The sequence below is a fragment of the Carassius gibelio genome, chromosome A23, assembly GCF_023724105.1.
Source record: "Carassius gibelio isolate Cgi1373 ecotype wild population from Czech Republic chromosome A23, carGib1.2-hapl.c, whole genome shotgun sequence".
NCBI classification, from domain to species: domain Eukaryota; kingdom Metazoa; phylum Chordata; class Actinopteri; order Cypriniformes; family Cyprinidae; genus Carassius; species Carassius gibelio.
The window spans coordinates 16,924,357-16,952,273 of NC_068393.1; the positions used below are offsets into that span (position 1 = coordinate 16,924,357).

At 34.8% G+C, this 27,917-nt stretch overlaps 3 protein-coding genes and 1 pseudogene across 4 annotated transcripts in view; 3 read left to right on the forward strand and 1 right to left on the reverse strand.

Annotated features, from left to right (window-relative positions):
• Window positions 1–1,105: 1,105 nt before the first annotated feature.
• On the forward strand, window positions 1,106–18,732 carry LOC127944364 (mannan-binding lectin serine protease 2-like). 2 transcript variants are annotated; one of them, XM_052540241.1, is made up of 7 exons: window positions 1,106–1,418; window positions 3,720–9,282; window positions 11,383–11,552; window positions 11,853–11,984; window positions 13,970–14,013; window positions 16,912–17,059; window positions 18,548–18,732. In XM_052540241.1, exons 2-7 carry the CDS (start codon window positions 9,146–9,148, stop codon window positions 18,589–18,591), a joined length of 675 nt encoding a protein of 224 aa, XP_052396201.1. In that variant the 5' UTR covers window positions 1,106–1,418; window positions 3,720–9,145; the 3' UTR covers window positions 18,592–18,732. The 2 variants fall into 2 exon arrangements, with proteins under 2 accessions (XP_052396201.1, XP_052396200.1); XM_052540240.1 differs by having other exon boundaries at window positions 18,516–18,701.
• LOC127944336 (mannan-binding lectin serine protease 2-like) lies at window positions 18,350–20,007 on the forward strand (annotated as a pseudogene).
• A 965-nt stretch (window positions 20,008–20,972) lies between these two features.
• On the reverse strand, window positions 20,973–25,802 carry dffa (DNA fragmentation factor, alpha polypeptide). Its single transcript, XM_052540518.1, has 6 exons — window positions 25,481–25,802; window positions 24,854–25,006; window positions 24,612–24,757; window positions 24,277–24,466; window positions 23,149–23,273; window positions 20,973–22,762 (listed from the first exon to the last, which is right to left on the reverse strand). Exons 1-6 carry the CDS (start codon window positions 25,572–25,574, stop codon window positions 22,550–22,552), a joined length of 921 nt encoding a protein of 306 aa, XP_052396478.1. The 5' UTR covers window positions 25,575–25,802; the 3' UTR covers window positions 20,973–22,549.
• Window positions 25,803–25,958: 156 nt separating this feature from the next.
• pex14 (peroxisomal biogenesis factor 14) overlaps window positions 25,959–27,917 on the forward strand; it is a 68,960-nt gene continuing 67,001 nt past the window's right edge. Inside the window, exon 1 of the mRNA XM_052540517.1 lies at window positions 25,959–26,072. Coding sequence (XP_052396477.1) covers window positions 26,037–26,072 — 36 coding nt within the window. The 5' untranslated portion in view covers window positions 25,959–26,036. The remainder of the gene's footprint in view (window positions 26,073–27,917) is intronic.

Genomic DNA, 27,917 nt, shown 5'->3' on the forward strand with positions numbered 1-27,917 from the left:
AAGTCTAGTATTAAGAAATGGAAGTTATCAGGTACAACATAGTCCCTCTTTGGATCAGGACGTTGCTCCAAACTGGATAAAAGTGCCAGGAGGAAACTGGTCAGTGAGGCGACCAAGAGACCTACAGCAACTCTGAAGCAGTTGCAGGAATTTATGACAAAAAGTAGTCATTGTGTGCATGTGACAACAATATCACAAATTCTCCACAAATGTGGCTTGTATGGAAAAAGATGCTCCACAAGAAAGCTTTCACAATGCACCTTGAAGATCTTGAAGCAGATGAGATGAAAATGGATGGGGCAAAATACTGTCAAATTCTTGAGGGAAAAAAAATGCCAAAAAGTTGTTAATGGGAAGAAGGTTTACTTTCTAACGTGACAATGATCCAAAGCACACAGCAAAACTGACCACACAGTGGTTGAAGGAGGAAAAAGGTAAATGTTCCTAAAAATCTGTGGAATGACTTAATGACTGCAGTCTACAAACAGTCACCATCAAATTGAACTGAACTTCAGCAGTTCTACAAAGAAGAGTGGGCAAATATTACAAAGTCTAGATGTGTAATGAGACATATACCAACAGACTAAAGGATGTAATTATAGCAAAAGGTGGTTCACTAAAATTCTGACACATGGTGCTTTCTCCAGCTCAGTGATGTTGGTGTTATATGTTTCACTTGGACGTTATAACTTGCAATGAGTAAATACACCTGGATAAATCAAAAACGGTGTCCATCTTCATTTCAGACTGTGAAGCAACAAATGTGATTATTTTAAAGGGGAGTAATTATTTTCTATACCCACTGATTGTATGATATAATTTTATGTGTATAATATAACATATGGATAATAATTCTTTATATATTGTTATGGCCTCTAACAGGCCATTAGTTGTTTGGATTTGATAAAGAAATATAGTAAAATAATTGAATCTCTGGTGGTTAACACTGAGATCATTAATGTTATTCAGCAGTGGTGTATGATAATGCAGTATCTTATTAAACTGAGTCTCTGGCATGGCATTTATATATCTGTTCCGTTTGCTCGAAAAGTCAGATGGGGCCAAATTTAATTACTTAACGGAACAATAAACATGCTGGTCTTGCCCAGTACAGCACAGGACCATCTAATCAGTGGAATGAAGATACAACAAACATTGATACACATGAGGAATTTGGTGCTACCATTATAATGCAATATTATTTAGGTTTGTCCACAAGATGACAAATGGCTGATGGCATGTTTTCTTTCTCTCTCTTTTTTTTTGGCCAATTGATGGATGGACTGGCTCAAACAGATGACTGTCGGATGTGTTTTATGTGCATGAAGATTTGTGGGAAGCGAAAGAAAACCTGTCTATTATACAAGTGCCCTGAGCTACAATGAGAGCATTGTGAGAGGACATCAAAGCTCCTGCTGGTAAGCAAAGCATTTTGATTGCTTTGCCTTTGATCTAAAGGCATGCACCCACCTGAACATGAATTTGAAATTCATATTTAATGTGTTGTACATTTATCTTTAGGAAATACACAACTGGCTCCAGTATTTCTAGTAAATTTTTAAGAAAAAAAATTGCAATTAACTAATTAAAAGCAGAAAAACAAACAGGACTGGCTCATCAACCTCAATAGGTCTATTTAAAATAAAATTAAATCTAGTATTTTTGAAAGCACAAGACTACATAAGTTAACTTGAGGTCACCACAAGAAAAAGTAAAAAAAAAAATTTAGTTATTTTCTTATTATCAACTTTAATTATTTTTGATGTTGGCCTTATGAGTCAATATAATGATTCATAAATGTGTCTTTATAAGAGCCTTGTCTAAGAACTCACAAAAATCATCTACTGTAGTTCAGATCATAAACATTGAAATTTATAGATTGTTTTACTGCAAAGAGTAATTTTCTTAATCAGCTTTTTTTTGTAATTTTCCCAATAAAATATTTTAAACCCTTAAAAAAATTAACAGAAGAAAGTTTGCACAAGATATTAAGACTTGTTCTTAAAGAGTATATATTTAGTTTATTAAACTCTAATAAGCTGTCTAAATTATATTTATCATTTTTTGCTTGTTTTTAAAGCATAAATATAACACAATTTATGTTATGTATCAGTAAAAATGGTAACCTGCAGTATATAGGTTGGTTTAGTGATGTTAAAAAATATTTTTGACTCAAAAAAAATAAAAAAATAATAATGTTACAGTGATCTTTTTTGGGGGAGGTTTAACCACAACCTTAGCATTTTCTCTCACCTCATGTATTCTTAATTTAGACATTATTTTATCTTACAATCAAATGGTGCCTAATGAAAGGAGTAAATTTCTAATTTCACACCTCAATTTCGAAACCTTCCACTTTAAGCATAGTAAAATGCCATTACACAAGCTGCTTATTTTATTATGATGCTATTGCTGTATTCAATTGCAATAACACTATGTGGAAGGAAGCTATGTGAATTGTAAACTGATAGCAATAGGCATTCAAATGACACACAGTTACATTTTTAAAAGACTGGCAGTTTGCTTTGCATTGTTTGTCCTGTAAACCAAATTTGGTTGGAGACAACTGGACTAAGGCCTCCATCAAAATGTCTTGCTTCTTTTCTCTGGATAGACTGCCTTTTATCCGCAGGCGAGTGATGAGTAATGTTTCAGGGCTGCGTAAATGGCATTACGTTCCATATTAGATCTTTGTCACATGGCAGAGGGCATCGGGGAGCACTCTCACTTCATTAGTTCTACGTTGTCTGTGTCTTTGCTTTTACCTGTTGCCACCAGCAATGTTTTCTATCACCATCAATAGTTCGTGATTTGGTTCTGTGCTGACATTTGAAGGTAGGATACTGAACAGACGCAAACATACCATGGGTGACTAACTAAGACATGAGTACAAAGGAAGGACACAGAGGAACTTGAATGACATTTGTGGAAGAAGAAATTTTGCCACTGGTGATCAAAAATCTGTATTCAGATTTTCTGAATTATTTAAGTAATTGTTCTTTGGGTTATTTGCCCCTCGTTGTGCTGTAGTTGCTGTAGCTCTGCAATTGCCCTCAGGTGTAGGTCACATTTGCTCATGTTGAATGCTGATTTATTGTTCCAGCACACCCTCTTCGCCTTCTGTTGAGCAAAAAACAGTGAGTGGGAAGTTGGTGGCATTAGCATTAGAAGTCAAAGTAATATATGCATCAAATGCAAATTTAAAATAGTGTTGGTTATAACTTTTATGTGCAGTAAAATAATCCTACAATTAATAGTTATGCAATAAAGTACTTTAAGTAAAGTGGATTTAGATTATAGGCTTCCACTGATATATTGTGAAGTGAATAGCTGTGTGTTTCTATAGGAAACAAATCCATCATTAGGGCGTTTTAACTTTAAACCTTTGCTTTTGGCCAAAATATCTATCAATAATACATAAAAACACTTCCTCCAGTGAAATCTGTTGTTCTCTCACATCAAAATCCACCAACATATTTGTTTAGAATTTTTTTTTTTTGTACTGTTTATTGTGCTTGATCTGCACATATTTCTCTCCTGATTCAGATGAGACAACCTTTTCAATGGAAGCAATATTACAAAAATACGTTACTTGCGTATTAACAACATAATAATGATATTTATTTTCATTTTCAAAAATACAGCTTTTGACTTCACATGATATTAATTGATCGACTGGAGCCATGATTACTTATGGATTATTCTAATGTTTTTATCAGATGTTTGGACTCTTATTCTGACGGCACCCATTCACTTCAAAGGATACACTTGTGGGCAAGTGAGGTAATCTAAATTTCTCCAAATCACTTCTGATGAACAAACAAACGGGTATAAATCTTGGATGGCCTGAGGGTGAGTAAATTATCAGCAAATTCTATTCCTTTTATGGTCAGATATTTTCTATAACAAAAGATGTCTGTCCATTGTCTATATCAAGCGCACTTCAAAGAACTCACTTTCAAACCAAACAGATTTCTGTTGGTCAACAAGGCGACTAAACTGAGGTAAAACTAAATAGGCTATGAAAAAATACTAACGTGGTGAGTAAATAATGACAGAATATTCATATTATTTGATCAACTATTCTTTTAAATATCTAATGCAATCTGTGAGTTCAGTAGGTTTGATTCTGTGATATCTGAAACGTGCCTTGCATTTTCATATGCAGCCTGTATTATTCCATCAGATTGAAGGGTCTGAAGGGAGTGAGAATTAAACTGTAATTGCCTTTTCATAAACACAAATGATGAAACAAGCCAAGGAATCAATGCCTTGTTGATTTCTCAGAAGGCATGTTGAGTTGGAGGGGGACAGAATGGGTTGCATAGAGGACAAGACATGAAGTTTTAGATTTCGTGCTTAACAGCCACTAATGACGTGTGATGTGTTTGTGCACTGTGACTGCATTACTAGTCAGCACGGCTGAAAGCATATCATTATCCCTCTCAGCGCACCCTACACCGCAGTGAGAGCTGAGAAAATTAGATGTCACAGACATGAAGAAGGGATGCAGGATGCCCGTAACCATGGAGACCCTGCCCATCACAAAGGGGACCAGTTCAGGAGGAGGGACAGAGTCCTCATAAGGGGACAGAGGACACGATCTTGTCATTTAAACAGTCCTGAGAGTAAGAGAAAAATGATTCTGAGTCTGGTTCAGCAAAAGTTACCCACAGTTTATTTTCAGTCTATTTATATTAAGACATCTGATATTAATATGTTTCACATCCAGATATTATTTTATCTGGATCCTAAAACACACCCAATTGCACTAACTGTGAAAATATGGTTTTATCATATGGATACACCTTTTTTTATTATTATTATAATTTTTTTTTACAAGCATTTAATTTCTCACAATTATTTCTTTCATTTGTAATAATTTAAAATTAGCAGAGGTGCAACATTGCAAATTTTATCTAATTTATTAAAATTAGTTGGAAAAATGCAATTTTTTTTTTTTGGTGCATCTTTTATTTTATTTCAATATTTTTTTTTTCAACCTGAGTCAGGGTTACTTGAAATACAATAAGCTTTAACTGAAATAAAATAAATGATTAAAACTTTTATATTTCCTATATTTAGTTTTACTTTATTTACTACAATAGCTAAAACTAAATCTGAAATACATAATAATAAACTATTTGGACATGTAAAGGGCACTTTTAAGGTTGAATTTAAGGTTTCTTAACAAAGTTTAGAATGAATGTTGTTGATTTAATAAATCTTGTACAATGTAAGGAACTTCATTATATAAAAAAACCCCACAATAATACTTAAAACGTTTTTTTTTTATTTGCCTTTCTTTTTAAAGTTATTAGCCAAGCAAACTGAATCATAGAGTTCAATAATTAGCCCATCATCTGTGCATTCATTGTTCAGCGGTGCAGTGCACACTACTTCAGTGTGCTATTTATGGTCTTTGAGAGGACCTCTGGTGTCCAAAATTTGGATAATTATTTTGATGATAATCTGAAAAGAACGGCCTGTTTGATGAGCCTCAAATCTGTTGACATGTTATTGCAAACCTTGCTGTTTGCTGCTCCAGAATTAGCATAATTACCCTTTGACTAAGTGTGTTTATCAGGGGAATGGATCCAGATTCAAGCTGGCCTCAGCATTAAAGGAAAGGAAAGGAAAACCGAGTTTGCTAAAAGCTCTCCTTTGACATTGCGCTCGTGTAAGTCAGTATCACAGATAGTCTGCTAACAAGCAGAGTGGTTGTTGTAGCAGCAGCTCATTAGCTGTGCAATGACTCAGAAAAGACCATCTGTTTTCCCAAATTAAGGTTTTTATCCATTATTATCAACTGGAAAGATGTACATTACCAGTGAAAAATCTTTTCATTAACAATAATAAAGATCAAACTACAAAACCTTTAAAATGAAAACTAAACTGAATTACAGAAAAAAAAAATACATTAGGATCAGGGTTATTATAGTTTAAACACAAAAAACACATTCATTTCTTGAAATAAAAAGTTAACTGTGAAATGAAATGAAATGATAAAAAACAACTTTTTACTTCAGCTATAGTTGCAATGGCAGCATTTCTCATTTTAATTTAGTTTAACTTGATGTATGAAAATAAAACTGAAATAAAAACTGCATAATGATACGAAAATAAAAACTGATTCAAAATATGAATAAAACTATAATAGTATCACAATGATACTGAAATAACTCTGGATTTATATTATCTCCCACCCCAAAGTCACGCTATTGGTCGAGCCGTGTTGCTGTGACGTGCTGGTCTGTGTGCGGGAATACACAAAGCAATTGTGATAGCTCATCATTGTTTACACATTTGTAGAAGAAATCACCCTACAAATGGATTATAGTCTCTTCATAAACTGGGATATGATATTTTGTCTTTTAACACAGACAAAAAACACACTTTTGGCTTATGACTCGACGAGTTCAAATAAATTAATAAATAGATGTTAAAATAAATCTCAATATGAGAAGGTTAAAGAAACAACACCATAGGTTAAGTGTCAGCAGTGTGGATGCTATACAGATAATAATTCAGAGTTATGAAACTTATTTTGCATAAAAAGCGTTATTTGGGGAGAAAGTAGCTCAAATGTATTACATCGTGATACGGTTTATATGTTTTATTATTGTTGTTTTTCTCTTTCATGCACAATTTTATGCCTGTCTCTGGCTCCCTTATTAGATTCCTGAAAGTTTGAGAAACCAAATCAGGGGTGTAAACAAGAAATGCCACGTATAACCACAGGCAGAAGCAGATTTTTGATTGTGTCAAAGCCTAAATGTAGTAGTTATAGACTGTAAATCTTACTGATTGGCTATTATTTAGGCTAAAAGTCCTGAAAGTCCAATCCAAACATTTCCATATCACATAACCAGACACTTGTAAACACCTAAAGATTGTGATTTAGTTTTCATCTTCACTAACATGTACCCAACAGTCCGGCATTAAATACTCTCTCCCTTGTGTTTTGGTCCTCATATATATTGAAAGCTAATAAACTGATCGTTTGCTACAACATATAAATATCTCATGATTACGAGTGGTCTTAAGTTTGTGAGGAATGAGAAAGAAAAATTAAAGGGAATACTTTGATGTGAGGCCAAATGAAAAACACCACGAGTCTCCAGCTGCAGCTGTATGGCCTTTTAAACAGTACAGCTAATGATAGGGATATTACTTGTGATGAATCGAGGCTGAATCCCTCCGCACTGAGTTTCGCCCCAGTGTCAGATTGCCATTACTCTTTCAATTTAGCCGCTGATGCATCTTTCACAGATTTCATTCCCCATATGGCCATTTCTGTTCTCTTGTGGGCCTGTGGCCGTTTGCCAAATCAGTGGCTCTGACATGCAGCTCTGCACCAATGATGGAGAGTCAGGTGGAAATGACGAGAAATGGTGCCCAGGTGCACCAATCACAGCTTTAGGGAGGAATTCATTTTGACATTAGTATAACCAGAGGCTATTGAATAATATCTACCCTGATTACAAACAACAGGACACCCAGTTGTCATCAGACACGGAAAACACACCAAAAATGCATCAAGCATGCTCACCATGTGTGCAGAGTTGCTTCAAACTTCAGATAAATCCAATTGTCTGGATTCTCAAAGCAGTCCGTTGAAGAATTGTGAGATCATTTCAGCTTTCAATAGAACAAATAAAACACATCTGAAATCAATTCAAAACAATTCTTTTATAAAGCGTATTTACAAAACATTTCACAGATATTTGACTACTTTGGTTGGCTTGTGTATTTATGTTCTTTATAAAGAACTGACGCAAAGGATTTATTCGACTGCACTCACTGCCCTGTTTCCGATCCCTTAAAAAGAACCATTTTATAAAGTTTGTTCACTCTGGAAACAGACTACATTGTTTGGGTGTATGTATTTAGATTCACTTAAAATAACGTTAAGTCATGTATTTAAAGAGGAAAATGAGGTAGGCCTACAACAGATGACTGTGCGATTTGAACTGACTGAATGGGAATCGAAGCAAACGATTCATTTGTTCAGGAATCGATTGATTCACTAAAAAGAACCGATGCAAAAGATCAATTTTTTGTATTTTTTTAAGACATAAATATTATTCATACTATATTTTTGACAAACTTCACCAAAAAGAAAAATAATCTCAGAACAGGCTTGCAAATACTCATCAACAGATAGTCCCGCCTTCCAAATTCAAACAAAACAGAGCAACATCAAAAGCTTGTTCTTTGCATATTTTGGGGATACCAGTCCACGAATGCCATTCTTTAGCTGTGTATACACTACACCTGGGACAGAAAGGTATTTTGACATTAACCAACATTAAGCCATTGAAATACTTTGCTACTCACATGTATTGTTATGATGTTAAGGTACACTTAGACAGCTACTTTCTTTTCTGTTAACGTCCCAAGTTTTAATCTACCCTAGAACAGAAACTTTTGATGAGCTACCAGAAAATAATTGGCATGTCAGGAATGGCACATTTTGAGGCCCCTGCACAATTCACTGATTACCCCTTCTTTCTGGCTTCTGACACCTGACCCAAGAGGTTGTGGACACACCTATGAAATCTTGGAGAAAATTAAGAAATCTCGCTCTGTTACAGAAAAACCGTGATTCTACAGAGAGTATTTATTTTTGTTTGTTTGTCATTTTGTGACACGGTTAAACCATGGAGAAAATGAAATGCTGTGGAACAGATATTCTTGATTGTTGTAATTTATTTTTCAAGCTGGGCAAACGGAGAGGGTTGTGATATCATTGATTACCCTGTAGTATGTATTTGTAGTTTTTATGCCTTTACAGAAACCACTGAGAGGTTTAATTAACAAAGCTGACAACAATTTACATTTTTTACATTGTTCTTCACATCCTTGTTTTAGGTCACCTGAGTGGCATGCATGAAAAAAAATATTGATGTTAACATCAACATCTGCTTTACTTTACATGGCTCATCCTTCTCTTGAAACAACCCCCCAACAGTGTGTTTATGGGGTTTCTTATGATATATCAAACACATTGAAGTCCTTCAGGATGTTTAGCTGCAAGGGTTGCATTTGTTTTTGATGTTTGAGCCGTTTTTTTTTTTCTCACAGTCTAAAGTCTTAGTCACAAGTGTCCCCTTCTGTTCCTTCATCTGTATTGATCTTGGATATGTATTTTGTGCTCACAGTACTCCACATCAAAGTGACAATGCTGACTGGCGTTTTATCAGGATGCACTACATTACATATGGTACACCAAACATTACTGTGCTGCACAGAAGGAAGGTTCCGAGGCTCTGAATATGCGTATGTAAATATCCTTTTGTTATTTTTGTTGCATTATTTGGGAAATTGCTGGTTGTTGCTTGGATTCATATTGTTGTTTGTATCCAGGCTGAACCTGAGATTCTTTTTCTGATGTTTTAAATACAAAGCTGCACAAAATGTTTCAGTTATATAAAACAAGGCTAATGGGATGGAATATGTGTACCGAGGACTGATAGAATGATAAACTGTTTAATTATAGTTGACCTAATGCTTCAAACTGTCCTCAGGGTTGTAGTGCATACTGTGCAACAGAAGATGCAAGTACTTAAAGAGTGACTCATCTTTCCAAAATGAACTTGATCTATATTTATAAAAGGAAGTAAAGAGCTCTAAACAGTGTTCGAATTAGACGTGACCTAACCACTGGCTGATGCACTGACAAGTATCTGGTCTCTGACGTAGAGTCACTTACGAGTGAATGAATGTGTAGTGATTGTCTAATTCCTTGGATTCAGTTGTGGATCTCATTATTCAATACAATCTTGCTTTATTAGCAAATGTGCAGATAGTGAAACACTCATCATTGATGTGCTTTTTCAACATCTCTTGGGCTTTGCTTTATAGGAAATTGGCCCAATTGAGTCCATTAACAGCACTGGAATCTATTCATATATTCATAATACATTTAGCCAATGTTGCTCTTATTTTCTTTTCAGTTTGCATTAACAAAATCATAAATAATTTTCCCTAAAACATGCAGATACCCAAATGCCTTCAGAGGTTTCCCGTCAGAGTACCCAGGAGAGTTGTTTGATAAACCAGTGTGAATGATTGTTTCTTCTTTAAGAATCCCTTCAGCTGTGTCCCAACAACCTGTGACCCTCTCAAGCAGGCATGATGACAGAGGTCAGCGCATTACACCTGACAGCCACAATCAGCTGCAGCTGGAAATTACCATTGGCATGAATGAGGAGATCACATTAATTATCCTCATAAATCAAGCATTACCAGCGTAGTGTTGGTTATGGAATTTTTGTAGCTTTATTCATTCTGTCTCTCTCTCTCTCTCTCTCTCTTGCTCACCCACTTTCTCTTACTCTCTCTCCTTTTCTCACTCATTTTTAAATCATTAAATAACCATCTCATTCTGTGCCAAAAGGTTTAAATGAAAGGGACTGTATAGCATTACAAAGGCATTTCGAATTAATTCTGCTCTCGGGGTAATTGGCACATCGACGGCGACAGGCTTTCAGTGTCACCTGTTGTTTTTTCATCACAAACATCTGCCTGTGGCACATCGCAGTTCATATGTCTGAAAATCTCATAGGGCTTTAAATACTTTTTTTTCATATTAGTGTGACCTATTCTACTTTTGCCTTTCGTGTTTGCAGTGTTATTTCTCTTATTCATTATCACAACACAGCCAAAAGTGATCAACAGTTGGTGTTAGAAAAGTGATTTTATAGAATAATTTTGGTCCATTTTCTACTTTTCAGCAGTTGGGATGGCGTTGTTTTGTGTGCGTGTGTGTGTGTGTGTGTGTGTGTTAATGCCATGATTATATCTGTGCTTCTTAATATGAATGTCCTATCATCTCAGTATTACTACATTGTTGTTGCTTGCCGAGTTTGTAATATTACAATGGTTCTATGTGTTCTTAAAATGGTTTAGCAATATCCAAAATATACAGTGGGGTCTGAGATCACTGTAGTGAAATTCACCTCACCAAACTTCTTAAATATCTATCCTAATAACAACCAGTGTATGGTGTGGAATATCACAGGACCAGAGGGACAGAGAATATGCCTCTACTTCACTTATTTTATCCTGGAGCCTTCTCAGCGCTGTGAATATGAGAAAGTTCAGGTTAGATCCATGTCTTCAACAGACCTTTACCTTTATATCTGGCCCTGTCGTGGAATCCAAGACGAATTTCCCAGAAATGGGACAAAATAAAGACTATTCTATTCTATTCTATATCAGAATACTCATCTTAAACGTGATTAAACCTCTCTATCATGAAACGAAATGCATAATATGACCGCTGTATAGTTCCTAGCATGCTAACTAAGTTTGTTCTGTCAAATTCAGGATACTGATGTGTATTTGTAATAATTACTACTGGCTGAAACTTTCCAGGTGTTCAAATGACACAGTCCAGTTCTGTGGTGACGCAGAGAAAAATTACGGTGATGTGCCTAAAAACACTGTCATCTGTTCTGCCACCAACACCATGTCCACGCTCTTCAGATCAGATTACTCCAATGATGACCGATTCACAGGCTTCCAGGCATTTTATTCTGCTGAAGGTGATGGAAACAATGGATTTCCCGCATGACTGGCTCCTTCATGGCATGATCGTTCCTCTCTTTTATTGTAACCTCTTGCTGTAAAGGCTAGGATTAAAAAAAAAGAAAAAAAGGCATTAAATAGAATATTTGCTTTTTAACTTTTTATAACTTTGTATATACTTAATTGAAATAGATTAAATATTATATATACTCAGACATATACATACATATCATATCATACATGTGTTGATCTTAGTGTTAAGTCCAAATCCATGTAAGTGAGAACTGTTACTAAACGCCCTCTTTTTACTCTTCCAGACATTAACATGTGCCTGAGCACTGTGGATGGAGAGCCTGTGTGTGACCATAATTGCCATAATTATGTTGGGGGCTTTTACTGCGCTTGCAGATTGGGATACCAACTCCATGATGATAAAAGACACTGCCCTGGTAAGATACTGGATACCAGAACAGATGTTTTTTTTCTGCTTATTGATTATGAAATATATGGGACATTATATGATATATACAATATTATGTACGTTCATTTTCAAGCTTGTTACAATAAATGCATAAAAAAAACACGTACAGCTCTGAGACACATTAATGATTGCTTATTGTTTTCTGCCTAATGAAACATTGTTTTGATAGACCATCAATGTTTCTGTGCACACTGAATGCCTGTGTATTTCTATTAACATTTTAGTGCTATGCAAGCTTCCACTGTTGTCTCACCATTTTATACTCACAACTGCTGTAGATTATTATATAGTATATTATATCTAATATATTATATTCAACAATAAGATACCTTTAGTGTTGATTTTGTACTGTCATGTAACACTTGCTCAAGATTTAATTTCCATACACGCTAAAATGGAAATGTGGTGGCCACTGAAACTAAATGCAGAAGCAATTGCGCATAGAGTCCATTATTGGCTAGATCCATAAAAACTCTTTGATTATGCAACTAAAAACTCTCTTAAAGGATTCGTTTGCCCAAAATTGATAATTCTGACACCATTTAATCATCCTCACGTTGTTCCAAACTAGACAGTTTCAACTGCTTGTGTGCGTACAATTCAAAAACAACATAGACTTTATATACTTTCATTATATGGATAAAAAACAAAGCAAAACAATAAAAACCAAATAGTCCCTTCTGTGTTCCAAAGGTTTAGAAAAACACAAGAATGAGTAAATGACAACAGAGTTACATTTTTGGGTGAGTATAATCTTTTTAAAAGTGACATTGGGTTTTTAAAAAGGTACTATAATAATATAACACATTACTATAATCACAAATCAATTGAACTGAATTATTTTTTTTAATTTTTTTTTTCTATAGCACCTTTAGAATTATCACTGATCTATTAAATGCATATATGAGAAAAAAAATATTTCTTTGTCTGTGATCAAAGATATTTAAACATATTTATACTTACAACTTCTGTCTGTATAAGTTCTGAAGAAATCCTAGTGTTTAGGAAATATTGTCATATAGCTCAATACTGATTTAAGCTCCAGTAGTACAGCAGCAGGCTGGGCAGCCACAGCTCACCACACACTATCTATCAGCCCTGTCAACAGCTCTTAATTGAGGTAGCATAGCCTATAATCGAGCAGGAAATAGGAGTTTTTTATATCATTGATAGAGTTGCCACAACTAACCGCATGGCATTTTTCAATAAGCGAGGGTTGTGTAGGGTTTCGAATAGAAAAATTTACATTTTCGACTTCCCCTCAGGTTGTGAAAACTTCTGGCAGGAATGGATTAGTCCCAAAAACTCTCATTTAAAGTGCTAATGTTTACTGCGATGCTGGACAGCGCTAACTGGCTTTAGCCTAAAGCACGCTTCAGGAATAGACTGATGATACATTGGGCAGCATCTCCCAAAAGTAGTTGATCTCTGTCACTCTAAGCAAGTCCAGGCTAATTACCATTGGTTCCTGAGGGAACAGTATTATAGGGATCAGTTGGAAATTGATACCTGTTTTGAGCTGTATACTGTGCTAATGGTGGGTAATTAATCACAATTACCAGCCTAGACATGCTTCTAAATTGTTTTTCTTTGCTAATGGGAAAGATAGAGACATCACATCATAATATGCAGAAGGGAAGAATCATTTAATCATATGAATAAGTAGAACTTTGCCCTACTCAACTGAATTTCCACATTTATAACAATTATTTGTAGCATCTGCACTTGTTGGGGTTCAGTTATTAAATTAATAGTTTGGCCAAAAATTTAAATTCTGTCATCATTTACTCAACCTCAATGTTCCAAACTGGTGTGACTTTTTTTTGGTGGAACACAAAAGCATAAACGTGATCTAAATTTGACGTGTGTGCTATATTCTAAGTGTTCTGAAGCCATTCGATAGCTTTATGTGAGAAATATAATCATTTATTCATTGAAAATCTTCCCATCCAGTAAGCTGTTTCATCAAGAACTACTACTACTGGTTCATTGAGTCGGTAAGTCAGCTCTTGAATGAAACATTCAGACTGAATCAAATAATTTGTTTTAACTCAAAAAATTTATTTGTTGCTGAAACAGCCATCACTGCATCTTTCATGAATTTTCCTAGGTGTATGAGTTTCTATGAGTAATAGTGCTCTAGTAAATGTTGCTTTTATAATAAAGTATTTAGAAACTTTTTTGTACTTTTGTGCCATTTAAAGTCTTCCTGTAGCTCACACATTAGAGCATTGTGGTAGCAACACAAAGATCAAGGGTTCAATTCCCAGGAAAACAAAAACTAATGAAGCATGTCCATTGAATCCAGTGTAAATCGCTTTAGATAAAAGCATCTGCCAAATGCATAAATACAAAAATAAACATATAAAGCTTAAATTCATTTTAATGGCATGGAAAAGAGTGAACAAGAAAGTCAGGGAAATGGATTTGCAGCAGCTTGATGCTGATGATGGAATTTTCATTTTGTGAAAAATCCTTTTATTCCTATATTTATCAAATAAACAGGCACAACTGAATATGTATGTCTTGTTATTTTTATTGGCTCGATATTTCAATAACTACCAACTGATTTTGTTTTAATCATCAATTGACAATTATCAAAACATGAGTCCTAAATGCATCTGATAATACACAGTTTCGTTGGTAATAGCGTGCAGTGAATGTAAACATCAAAAACAGCAATAATTTGAGGCCTCCTTGCATCTAAAGTTGCTAGGGTGTGTCTTTTTACATATCAAACATTCATGTCAGTAAGATAAACGCAAAAATAATAGCAAATTTACGACCTGAAAAATGATCTATCTGATAACTGTTTTCGGCTGTAAAAAGTTTGCATTTGACAAAGTTTCTAATGTTCATGTTATTTTTGTAACTCTTCTTAAATGTCACCCCTAAAGTAGTGACAGAAAGCCCTTTCTCTGGCCATTTTACAGGTGGAAAGGTTTATTTATAATGTTGCAATTTCCTGCAGCCCTCAGTGTTAAATGTGGCATGGATAGTTGTCTGTTGAACGTTTGTGTGTGTGCTTTTGTGGGCAGGTGTTTCAGGAGAGGTCAGGAGAGCTGAGCAGTCCAGAGTACCCAGGTGTTTACCCCAAGATGAGCCAGTGTGATTATAATATCAGTTTTGATGGAAGGCTTTCAAGTAACCTTTTTGATGTGGAGATTCGTCCTGAAATCCACTCCCCTTATGACTTTCTTAAGGTTGGTTATTTTACAATCAGAAAGCACTGAAAACACTCTAGATAGGATGGTAGTTCAAACCAAAAGCAACAGGCATAATAGAGTGTGTGTGGACACAGGTGTGAGTCACTTTAATGGGGTCCTTGTGGGTCTATAGGAACTCTATATACCTCTGCCTGATAAAATAGAGATTGGAGAGTTTGCCAAGCTTCATGACAAGAATTTAAAGACACAGATCACATGATTTTGTTTAGATAATATTTTTGAAAATTCTCTCATCATTAAAAAAAAGAAAACATAAGAATGACTTTCTTCTTCAGAACACAGAAGACATTTTGAAAAATGTTTGGAACAACATGAATGAAAGAATTTGACAAGATTTGGGCAATATATAATTTTGTTATGTTGTGGGTCAATTTGACTAATCATTAGACACACTGGCTAATCTATGGTTTTCTTGAAATTGTGTGACTTTTTCAACACCTCTGATGTGTTGTGCAATGTGTGTACAAAATGTATATAATGATTTTAATGTTTGCGAGACAATTTGATTTCACTGTTAAAGACAGCTTTATGGACCTCATTTTTGGCATCATGCCAGTTTATGAACACTTGCTGAAGGTATTTACATTTATGCATTTGGCAGACGGTATTTCTTTGAAGAAACTTCCACTGCACTGAAGGCATATGTTTTATCAGTTTATGCATTTTATCGGTTTGCTGGGAATTGAACCCATGATTTTGGTGTTGCTTGCTCCATGCTGTACTGTTTGAGCTTCACATAAGCACATAGAGATAAACATAATAGTTTACTTTTAACAATATAATAACACTGTTACTAATACTCAATACTATTTACAGTTTATAAGAAATTTAGAATTGGTTGTTTAATACAGTTTAGATGATTATAGCTGCTTTCTTTTTCAATGTGTGAGAAGTATTAATGTCGAAGATTTGTGTTTTTTAACATATTTCTTTTTCAGTGTGATTTTTGTGTGACCCCAAAAATAAAAATCATACCCAGTTTGATTTCATTTTAACAATGAAAATACAATGGAGTGTAACTACTAACTAAAAAGAAAGACAAGACAGTTAACTCTAATGTGTAATTGGTGTGTATTGAATGCAATAAAATATTTTATATGGATCATAGAATCCCCACAAACAGTCGTATATTGTTGCACTATATATACTGAGCTACAATAGCTTAAGTAAAATATATAGTAGAGTTTATAGTACATGATACAAGTACTATTTGAAGAGAGCTATAATATACCTTCTAGTGTCCTTGTTGGGTGTTAAGACAGATTGATTTTAGAGTGGTTTACACACATAAGGCTATCCATGAAAATAAGCATGATAAGTGTTTAAGAGTGTTTACGTTCAGCACTGATTTTTATACTCTGCATCAAAGCCCATTTGATTTTAATGAATAAATCCAATCCCATTTTAAGGTGTTTAACAGCTTGTTATAGCCGTGGTCTTTCAGTTTAGCTTTCTTTCCCCCCTGACTGCCTATGGTCTCCTCAGCACTGGTGATAAGCGTCAGACAGCTCCACTAATCACTGACCTGAAAGCTGTTGAATACATAATGTATGCTCTCTCATGCCCTCCACAACCGCTTATTATTTCTCCTCACCCTCCCATTTCCCAAGAGACTTGTTTATCTGTTGCCATTTGTATTCACTGACAATTCAAACGGTTTTGTTTTAGATCACCTCAGGTGAGATGGAGTACGGCCCATTTTATGGCAAGACCCCACTAAGAAAAATAGAGACGGGAACTCACAAAGTTCATGTGACCTTCCGCTCAGACCACTCGGAGAAAAACAAAGACTGGAAGATCAAGTATACCAGAACGGGTAGTTTACAACCTCCTTTTCTTTTACATTATATGATAAGTAAGAGATAATGTTCCTAACAGCAGTAAATATTGACAATATTTTATGACCATACCTGTATATTGCTTTAATACTTCTTTTAAGAAAAACACATACATACATAACCACGGACAACGTTGAATATAGAGTGGAATGGTCATGTTCCGGGAAATAAGTGGAATTTAATGAAACATTTAAAACGAGCTATGAGATTGTTAATAGCTGAAGCAATTAAATATAATATATTTAGGACAATTAAACACAGCTGATAATAATTGAAGCAATCAGCCTGCATTATTTCAATGTATTTTAACTAATAAAAAAACTACATTTCACATTTTTCTGCAAAGAAATCTTCACCAATCTGAGAATCTCAATATATGTTGCTTCTACATATAATACCAACATCTTCACAATAATATAATATTTCTCATTGTTTTTATTTAATTGCCATCTGCAATGCTTCACGGGATGGTATTCTTTCCCTCATTAAAGCTGTTAAATTTTATACTTTTGACTTTTTGCACCATTTTAGTATTTTTCATCAAATTGAAGGTTGTAATGTTGTGTGTCTCCTCATTGGTTCGGTTCATGACATACAGTAACACTTAAAGACTTTTTAAAACCATTTGGAAAAATACTTGCTGAAAAAGTGGGTGGGCACTGAATACCACGACTGGCCAATCAGAATCAATTATTCCTGAGCGTCTGCAATATTAATAGTTCACGAGTTCACACTTACATACAATTGAAGGGGTAAAGTTTGATGAGTATTTGGCGTGCTGTCTGGAGGGAGGGCTGAACCCAGAGTACCCCCCCCCTCCATCTAAATGTTTTAGGTCTAGAAGTGTGGAGAAGGAGTGGTGGGGGGATGCTGCAAGATTGTTAATGAATTCTTACCATTGATTGCTGAGTGCTCTCCACTTGTGTTAATTATCTGAACGTGCTCCTCCCGACCTTTGTTAATAAAACCTCATTTAATATGAAGGTGTTTGCCATGTATGTGTTGTGTGGACTCTGTCAAGCTCATTTCAAAGAAATGTTTCTGACTCAAAATAATATTTTAAGATGATATCAAAATGGCAATCAACACAGTACAATTGAAATGTTCCATTCATTTTTTTTTTTTTTTACTTTTGTATGCATGTCTTAACTGTCAGTGTGCTCCAAAATTATTACATAATGTAAGGCTGCCAGTGTTAAAATAAAAACATTGTTATTATAAATATAAAAATAAAGAATAAATAAAGAATTTAAAAAAAAAACAATAGTTTAAAATGATGAATAGTTTTGAAGTGGGGATTCAGCTCTGATGGCTGTCTGAAAAGACATATTATACATGATGCATTAAGAATCACATAAACATTTGAATGACAAGTTAATGGCCTGTTTTCCAGCATTTATGTTTTCATTACTGTTCCCTGCTTTCATTGCGCAGCCATGCCCACACCCTGTGGCTCCTCGACACAGACGTATTCAGCCCCATCATGATTCTTTTTCAATGTAACGTGTGATATGGGCTATTAACTAATTCTGGTAACCCTTTACTTTTAAGAAAAGGAGCTTGGTATATGCTATTTATGGACTTAAAAGTGACTTTTTGCATCTTTAGGGGGAAGATGCTTTGCCCTTTTATCAAGCCAAATGCCTGAAGGGTGGATTTTGGAATGGACAGATGCCTCGCTGCATCAGGAAATTGTTCAAGAATCCCAGATAAGCATGAAGTGTACATAATCGTCAATGGGGGTTTACTTGTTTACCAAAGAGGAGGTACATTTTAAAACCTGAGGTGTTATTTCAACCTGAAGTGAGTGAAATTCTTACTGCAAACTCTGAAAATAATTATGTAATGAAATAGTATCTATCTACACAGACACTTCCAACACTTTCCAGCTGAAGATGGGCATAGTCGAACAACATGACAGGGAGGCAGTAGTTGGTATTCCACAGAAAATCTTCATTCACCATCACGATAATATTAACTTCAACCATGGCACTGCCCTGATTAAACTGAAGTATAAGATACCTGTCAGTAAAGCCGTCATGCCTGTGTGTTTGCCTTGGAGGGAAGAGCGGTTTGTTTTGAAGGCTAATGTCGGGAAGGTGTCTGGACGGGGTGTGTCATTAAATTCCAATAATGTCCTGTATGCACTTTTACCCATCATTGATTTTGAGGACTGTGAGGCTAAATATGACTCCACAGTGACAGCTAAAGGGAAACTACTACTGACAGAGAACATGATATGTGTTCTGGGATGGCTGATGGAGGAAAGGATTCCTGGCAGGGGGACAGTGGAGGGCCCTGTTCCTTTTTTTTTGACACAGAGTAAAAGTTGGTTCAGAGGCGGTATTGGGTCATGGGGTCATGGCTGCGCCCAGCCTGGGTATTGTAGGGGTTTATAATAAAGTGAGCAATTTTATTAATCTTTTTTGTGTGCAGCAATTTGTTTGGTGCTTGCCATTTCTAAATGTGCTATATAACTAAACTAAACTGGAGGCAAACAATTTTTAATTGTTATATATATATATATATATATATATATATATATATATATATATATATATATATATATATATATATATATATATATATATATATATATTTCTAGTATAAAGTTGTCATGAATTTGCTTTTCCTAATATAGGTTAATAAAAGCTATTGTAGTTATCTAAAAGAAAAAAGGAGAACAGAGGGTGTGAATTATTTTATGTTGATTCGTAAATATTTTCTTCAGTGAAAGAATGAAATAATGAAAATGGCAAAACACAGATTTACTCGTTTCATCTTCATAAAGCCGGTGTTAATGCAGAGGTGTTTGTTTAAAAGTCAAGTAAGCTAAGGCATCATGATTTACAGTCATTAGGTTCTCATGCATTATGCATCTGATCTCAGAGTTTTTCTTGTTGTCTTCTATCAACAGGGACCGTAGGGTCTCTCCAGCCCCGCGTAATTACCTCTCCAGTGCTATTTTGGCCCTCTGGAGTTCTAATCATTCTCAAGCCTACTTAAACCTGTGTCCCATCACACGAACTTGAAGCATGAATATATAAACAACTGAAAGTTCACTGCGAATGTTGCATGCATTCAGAGCAACATCTCATACCAGCATTTATTATTTAATACATTCCTAAACAAAAACAACAGTGGTGGTTCAGACAAGCATCACGATTACTATTGCTTGGGATTTAAAGCCTGATTGCAATATATACTGTAATAGTCATTATGTAAATATATTAGAATAATAATTAAAAAAGGAACAGTTCAGATATAAAATACAGTTAATATAAGTGTTTTATGTTTTGTATCATAGTTGATACATCAGGCCCATATTGTATGATATAATGAGAATGTAGCTCACATGAAAAAAATAAAATAATAAAAATTGTGATGGCTTGTAATGGAAATTAATGCGATTTTTATAACCACATAACAAGACTACTTGCATAAAATGCATATAAATAAATGTTGTCACTTTATATCTCCGAATAATATGCTTTTAGTTGAGGTCTTTAGTTTTATTTGTGGGGGGCAAAACATATAGTACCATTCATATTTGAGGGACAAATATTTAGGGCCTGATGATTTTTCTACAAAAATAATGTATGGATAATCAAGTCACCTTTATTTGAATAGCGCTTCATACCATACTGATTGTGTCAAAGCAGCTTTAAAGGGATGTTTAATCATTTCAACCCAAGTTGTGTCAATTCAGTAAATGTTCATCTTGAAATATTAGTAACCGTATACAAAGTATTGAAGATTTAACAGCAAAAAAGTGATGTACGTTAACCTGAAGGTGGACATTTTTCTTTACAGGCCTTAGAAATCTGTGCATCAACTACAAAACAGTATAGGATTTAATAAAATAGAATCAAATATATACTTAACAACAGCTCATTCTGTAATTTCTTTTATTTTAGACAATCTTCAACCTGTAGATCTCAGTATGCTTCCAAGAGTCAGTGAATGATCAATGCGTTGGGGTTCTGCCCCGCATGACACAGCCAATCCATCACGCAACAACAGACCCTGGTTGAAGCTGTGGTCACGCTTGTCTGCTAGAGAGTACATAATTCACAGTTGATTTGCTTGCTTCTGGTGGTCAGAGCTCAGTGATGTGAGGACAAGGTGGTCGCAGTGTCACGCATTGATCCGGCTCACTGACATTATACCAACAATCACAGACAGCTAATTAAAAGGTTCCTTAACAAGAGCATTTAAACTCGCTACTTAATTCCTAATACTTCCCATGCACATTATTAATAACAGAAAAATAAGTCCGTAATAATTACTTACCTATCAAAATTATAAGGTAAACATGATCAGAATAAAGACATGACTGTTTTAATACTGAGGGGAAAAAAATAGTAAAATCATCTGTTAAGGATTTCAAGACAGGAAGCCTATTACTAGAACATTTAGTTGGGGACTGCATACGTAATACCAGTCTAATGAATTCCCCAGGAACACCTTTACATCCTGTTGAAGTGATATTCTGATCATTAGCATATAGTCTAACAATGGTCACAATTCAAAAATTCAAATCAATAGTACATCACAGCCACAAAACAGCACTAAGACTGGCTTCACAAACCCACCCAACACCAATCAACGCATACACATGCTCATTACAACACAAGGTAGAACTACATCTGCACAGAAATAGATGGTTTTAACAGGTTTTAACAAGACAATGGTGAAAAGGAACAGACCAAGAGGCCTCTTCATTAGTTTATTAACATATTGAAGTTTGATCTACATACATTACCATACTCAATACTTCCTGACAAGCTGAAATATTTTTTTCCAATCAATTATGTAACTCAATTTATATTAATGCCTAAAATTAAATGTCAAAATCTTTTTAGTCTAAAAATATTATTTTGTATCATTTGAAGTTTCAACAAGTGCTGCAAAAAGTTTCACAGAAAAAAATAAATAAATTAACTGCAGCCCACGGGCTAGATTGCTAACATTTCCAATTTGACACATTAAGGGAACCTTGTAATACAATGGTAATACATTACTTTAAGGAATATCATTAAATGCTTCTAATAGGTATTAAAATTCATATCTGCCAGCATATACTACAGGTATCTGGTACAATCAATAATGAACCATTTACCTCCTTTCTGAAGTACTGTAATTACAACATTACATTTTCCCTAAAACATAAACTTGCTTTTTTAATTTTTTTCTTTCACTAATTAACTTTTAAATGACACAGTATAAGATGCCCCGAATGAAAGCTCGACTTTACAGGCAACAGATAAAGAAATCTAAATCAAAATGAGCACCAGTGTGTATGTTTTCCTTGTTTACAAACATAACCACTTGTATTATGCGTTGGCATTTTTATACGCTATACTATTATCAAAACAATGACTATCCAAAAATCGGAAAAACACTGTTTGCATAAAATATTTTTAAATATGGAATGTAACGAAGCAGTCCACAAATATAAAGGGTTGTCAGTGTGTGTGTTTTTTGCGTTTGGCTCGCGTCTCTCTCTCAGTGTGTGGTTGTGAAGCAGACTGATTTTGAGCACTGAGGGATTGCAGGGCTTGAACTCGCTGCAGGCGTTTACTGAGCTCACTTTCACATGCCTGGACCAGTGCTGATGTCCTTTCACCGTCCCAGCCCAACACCTCCATCATGACCTTCACTCCACGCTCCGTCACCATCTGCATAAAAAATACACCCATATGAGACAATAGTACTAAACCATATGCTCTTAACCAAAACGCAAAAATAAACCTGTTTTTATAATACATTTACTTTTTTATAATATAATGTAATAAGCTTTTAGGGTTTTACAATACATTATATATATATATATATATATATATATATATATATATATATATATATATATATATATATATATATATATATAAATTATTATTTTTTAATTTTTTTATTATTTTCTGTATTAAATGTTGTATTATAGGAAGGTAGAACAGACTTTGAATGACGTTCATATTGAATTCCACTAAGAATTAAAATGCTTCGTTTTTACTCTCTTCTTAAGAAATTGTGGGAGGATTTATAACACTGTCAGAAGTCATACCTGTAGCTCTTCATTGGACAGTCTGGTCTCTGGGTATTTTTTGTCCTTCAGGAGCATCAGCGTTGTGGAGCTGAACCCTGCTGCGGCCTCCACCTGCACCCCATCTGTCTCATCCAGTCTAGCACCTGCAGCAATGACAGTGGTTAACATCCTGAAAGCACTGGAAAGATTAGGCCTGTCACAGCAACAGATAAGCTGTTGATCATCCAAGCTGCTCCTTTTCTTCATTCCACCAAGTACTAATAAAATAAACTTAGAACTTAGAAATGGCTCTGCGATGCCATCTAGTGGGAGCAGAGTCAAAGCAACATTAAAGGAATAGTTCACCAAAAAATTAAAATTTGCTAAAAATGTACATGCCCTGAGGCCAACCAAGATGTAGATAAATTTGTTTCCTTATCAAACAGATTTGAATAACTTTATGCAATTACATCACTTGCTCATCAATGGATCCTCTGCAGTGAATGGGTGCCGTCAGAATGAGGTAATGATAAAAACATCAAAATAATCCAGTAATCCACACAACTCCAGCTCACCAATTAACTTCTTGTGAATTTAAAAGCTGCATGTTTGTTATAAACAAATGTATTATTAAGATATTTTTAACTTTAAACTGTTGCTACTGGGTAAAATAGGAGTGTTCTATCCATAAAACTGCTTTATACATTAAAAATAGACTTCTCATTTAAATCTGGAGAGAAATAAGCACAAACCAAAATGGTTCTAAACAAATATGTTGGTGTATTTTATGAGATAACAACAGGGGATGGACTTTTTCACTGTCTGAAACTTTTTTTCTTAATTACAGGCCGGTATTCTTGTAAGAAACTATGGTTTTAAAGTTAAAATGCCTTAATGGTGAATTTATTTCTTACAGACATGCTGATGGATTGTAATTGTGTGGATCACTTTTGGATTATTGTGATGTTTTTATCAGCTGTTTGAACTTTCAATCTGACGGCACCCATTTACTAAAAGAGGATCAATTGATGAGCAAGAAATGTGATAAATATTTTTTTTTTTTAAAGTTCTATAAAGAAAAGAAAGTATGGAACTATTCCATTAAATAACTTGTCACTTTACTAAGGAATTTTTCTTGTATTGCTGGTATTTGAAATATATTCCTACTTTCTTCTTGTGGGTCCCATGTGCCTTCTCGCTCCATGGCTTTTAAATAGAGCCTCAGTAACTCTTTGGACTGTCTCTCTTCTTCCCTGCGGTCCAGCATTGTCTGCAGCGTGTCCTGTAGGACCTGGGTTTTCTGCTGTGAGAAGTCCAACGCTGCAGCCAGATCTGAGCACGGCACATCAATCAAACTCTGTAACACAAATTCATCCAATTATTCTCTAAAAACCACAGTACAACACTGGCTGTTTACACACTATAATCATACATGTAAATTAAAATAGTCAGATATAATCGCAAAATAAAATAAAAAGCCACTAAGCCAGAATCACACAGACCTGTAGATCTGCCTCGGACATGAGGATAATACTGGCCAGGTCCTGCCTGAGCTGTTCTGCCAAACTGCGCCAAGATTCAAACCCATCAACTGTGTCTTTCCCATCTACCTCCAGAACAGTGCACTTTCTGCAAGGCTGTGCTGTCCCTTCATCAACCAGACAAAATAGACCCGTTTAGATTAGTAAACATGCTGAACAAATATAAATAAATAAATCAATTTTATATATTTTTTATATTTCACCTTGATGCATCCATATTTCGTTGGCATGCAACAGCATGAATTTTGTATTTGCTGGCAGACACATGAAGTAAGCCTCATCTTCCACAATAGTACCATCATCTTCTAGCACCACTGAGACTGATGCACTGGGACTGAACCCAAGAGCCTCGCCACCTGAGAGTGACAGAGGAGAAGAGAAATGACAAATAGAGCATAGGATCAACTGTCAACTTTTAGCGAGAGAGAGAGAGAGAGAGAGAGAGAGAGAGAGAGATTAAACAATCCTGAATAAATTCCAAACACACACACACACACACATATATATATATATATATATATATATATATATATATATATATATATATATATATATATATATATATTCGTTTATTATTATTTTTATTATTATTACTTATTTTTACCACATTTATTATTATTACCACTAATATAACTAATATAATTGATCTATAGTCATCTTTAAGTTCTACAATTATTTAAAAATTGACTCTAATGTATATATATTTTTAATTATGCCTACTTAAATGACCACTGTTTAAAATTTGAAACATAACCAATCTATTTAATAATTTTATCTGAAATGGCTATTTACTCAGTTCAGGTTGAAAACGTCTTTCTTTTAAAACACACCTTTTATTCTGAGCTGATCCAGAGAGGTCACCGCCAGTCCATAATGCTTCTCTCGGCTAATGTTACACACTTTACACGCTTTTAATTCGGCCATAATAATAGTCGAAGTTTAAAGTTCATAAGTCAGTATCTTCAAAGCTTCACACGTTGTTCTTGGATATTATTTTTGTGTCTGAAACCTGATAACTCACATGAAACGTAATACCGTCACTATCTGTCTAAAACTGTCTCACAAAGAAATTGAAAATAAACACATTTCGGCTTCCGCGTTTGGAAACGTGCAGCTCGAAATCGAATCGGTAATAGCTCGCTGGCCTTGGAGATGTGAATGAATCGTTCTTTTGATTCAAATCTTTCAAATGAATTGATTGAACCGATTCACAAAGGCGGACTGAGCACTCATTCACTTATTTGATCTCATTCTTTGATAAGAAACAGTTCAAAAGAACCGATCAATGCAAATGACTCGGACTTCATATAACTAGTTCAGACTAAAGTAATCGAGCACCGCTGAAGCGTCAACGTCCTTAGCCTTCTGGCTAACCGCTCTGAGAAGATGGCATCTCCGGACCAACCTGACCACCAAAACCAGGTAGTTAATAACATTCATCTGTTAAACAACACGCATTCTGATTGTTTGGATGTGGACCTGCATAGTAAATGCACAATTTGGCACGCTTTAATTATTGAAAAGGTCATAATCCGGCTGCACCATGTTGTTTTGGAAAAGTTTTAGCTGATTTGCTAGCGCCCTGTTCACTGTCTCATCTTATGCAGTTAGACAGATGTGTGTGTGACAGCTGCAAGCACAGAGAATAGCGCATACGGGACATTTCACTGCAGATATCAATGTGTCAGTCTCTGTAAAATTAGACAAGCGCTAAATGGACAATTTAGTAATGTGCAGTCAGGGGTCGTTGACCTAAAAACATGACTCATGAGTCATGACACATTCATGCCTCCATGTGCTCATCTGTCTCAGTAATGAACCCAATTTGATCTGTTTACAGCCGACATGTAAGTATTATTTATGCAATGTATCAGCAACGAATTAAAGGGAAAGTTCACCCAAAAATGAACAGTGTGTCACCTTCATGTTGTTCAAAACCTAAAGTTTTGTTAGAGATTTGATACTTAAACATATTTAGGGGTGATGCAAAATCAATAATAAAAAAAAAACATCAATGTATGTAAACACATTTATTTTAATTGCAGTCTTGACTGAATAAGTATCAGAAAATGTCTATTATTTGTTTCAGTCTGTGTGCTTAATTAATCAAATGTCTCGTTTTTAAGGTTAGGATGTGAATATTGCATTATTATTTCTGTACATTTTTCTCTATTAAATACTGTAATGGAAACATTTGTCATAAATACTTGCATTTTAAATATATGAATTTTATGACTGTTTAAGATGCTTATTTTTAATTAGTTTTTTGGAAGTATGTAGAGGATGCATGGCCTGTATTCTGAAGTGTGTGTTGGTGCAGTGTGAAAATAATTCTTATCGTACTTAATCTATTGCCAACTTTAGAATGTTTCAAGTGTTGCCGTTTGTTAGAGTGTGTTTAACCAGCCTAGATAAGAAGTTCAGTCTGATGATATTTGCTCTGTTTCTGAGAGTAACAAGATGCCTTTAGTCTGCAGCTCTTACATAGCAGTTGCTGGAGTCTAGACACTGAAATTAGAGCTTTGCTATTACATAAATATAAAATATATTAAAATATAGAAAAATTACATTAAATAATTAAATAATTACACTATTTTAATGATTGTAATATTTCTCTGGTTTGGATCAAACAAATGCAGCCTTGTTGAAAAAAAAAAATGTAACTTTCTATATAATATATTAAAAATGGATAAATTGTTTCTATTGTGTCCTTGAGCCTGATGCTTAGCCCAATGTTACTTTCAGAAGACAATAGAATATAGATAACTTATCAAATGTTGAAAGTGAGACATTTTGACATGTCATGCCTAATATTGGCTCATTTTGGATTTCACAAAAGCTACACATTCCAAAAAAGTTGGGACAGGTGGCAATAATAAGCCAGAAATGTTAAATGTACATATATGGAACAGCTGGAGAACCAATTTGCAACTTATTAGGTCAATTGGGAAGAGCCTCTCAGAGTGGCAGTGTCTCTCAGAAGTCAAGTTAGGCAGAGGATCACCAATTCCCCCAATGCTGTGGCGAAAAATAGTGGAGCAATATCAGAAGGGAGTTTCTCAGAGAAAAATTGCAAAGAGTTTGAATTAATCAACATCTACAGTACATAATATCATCCAAAGATTCAGAGAGTCTGGAACAATCTCTGTGCGTAAGGGTCAAGACCATACTGGATGCCTGTGATCTTCGGGCCCTTAGATGGCACTGCATCACATACAGGAATGCTACTGTAATGGAAATCACAACATGGGCTCAGGAATACTTCCA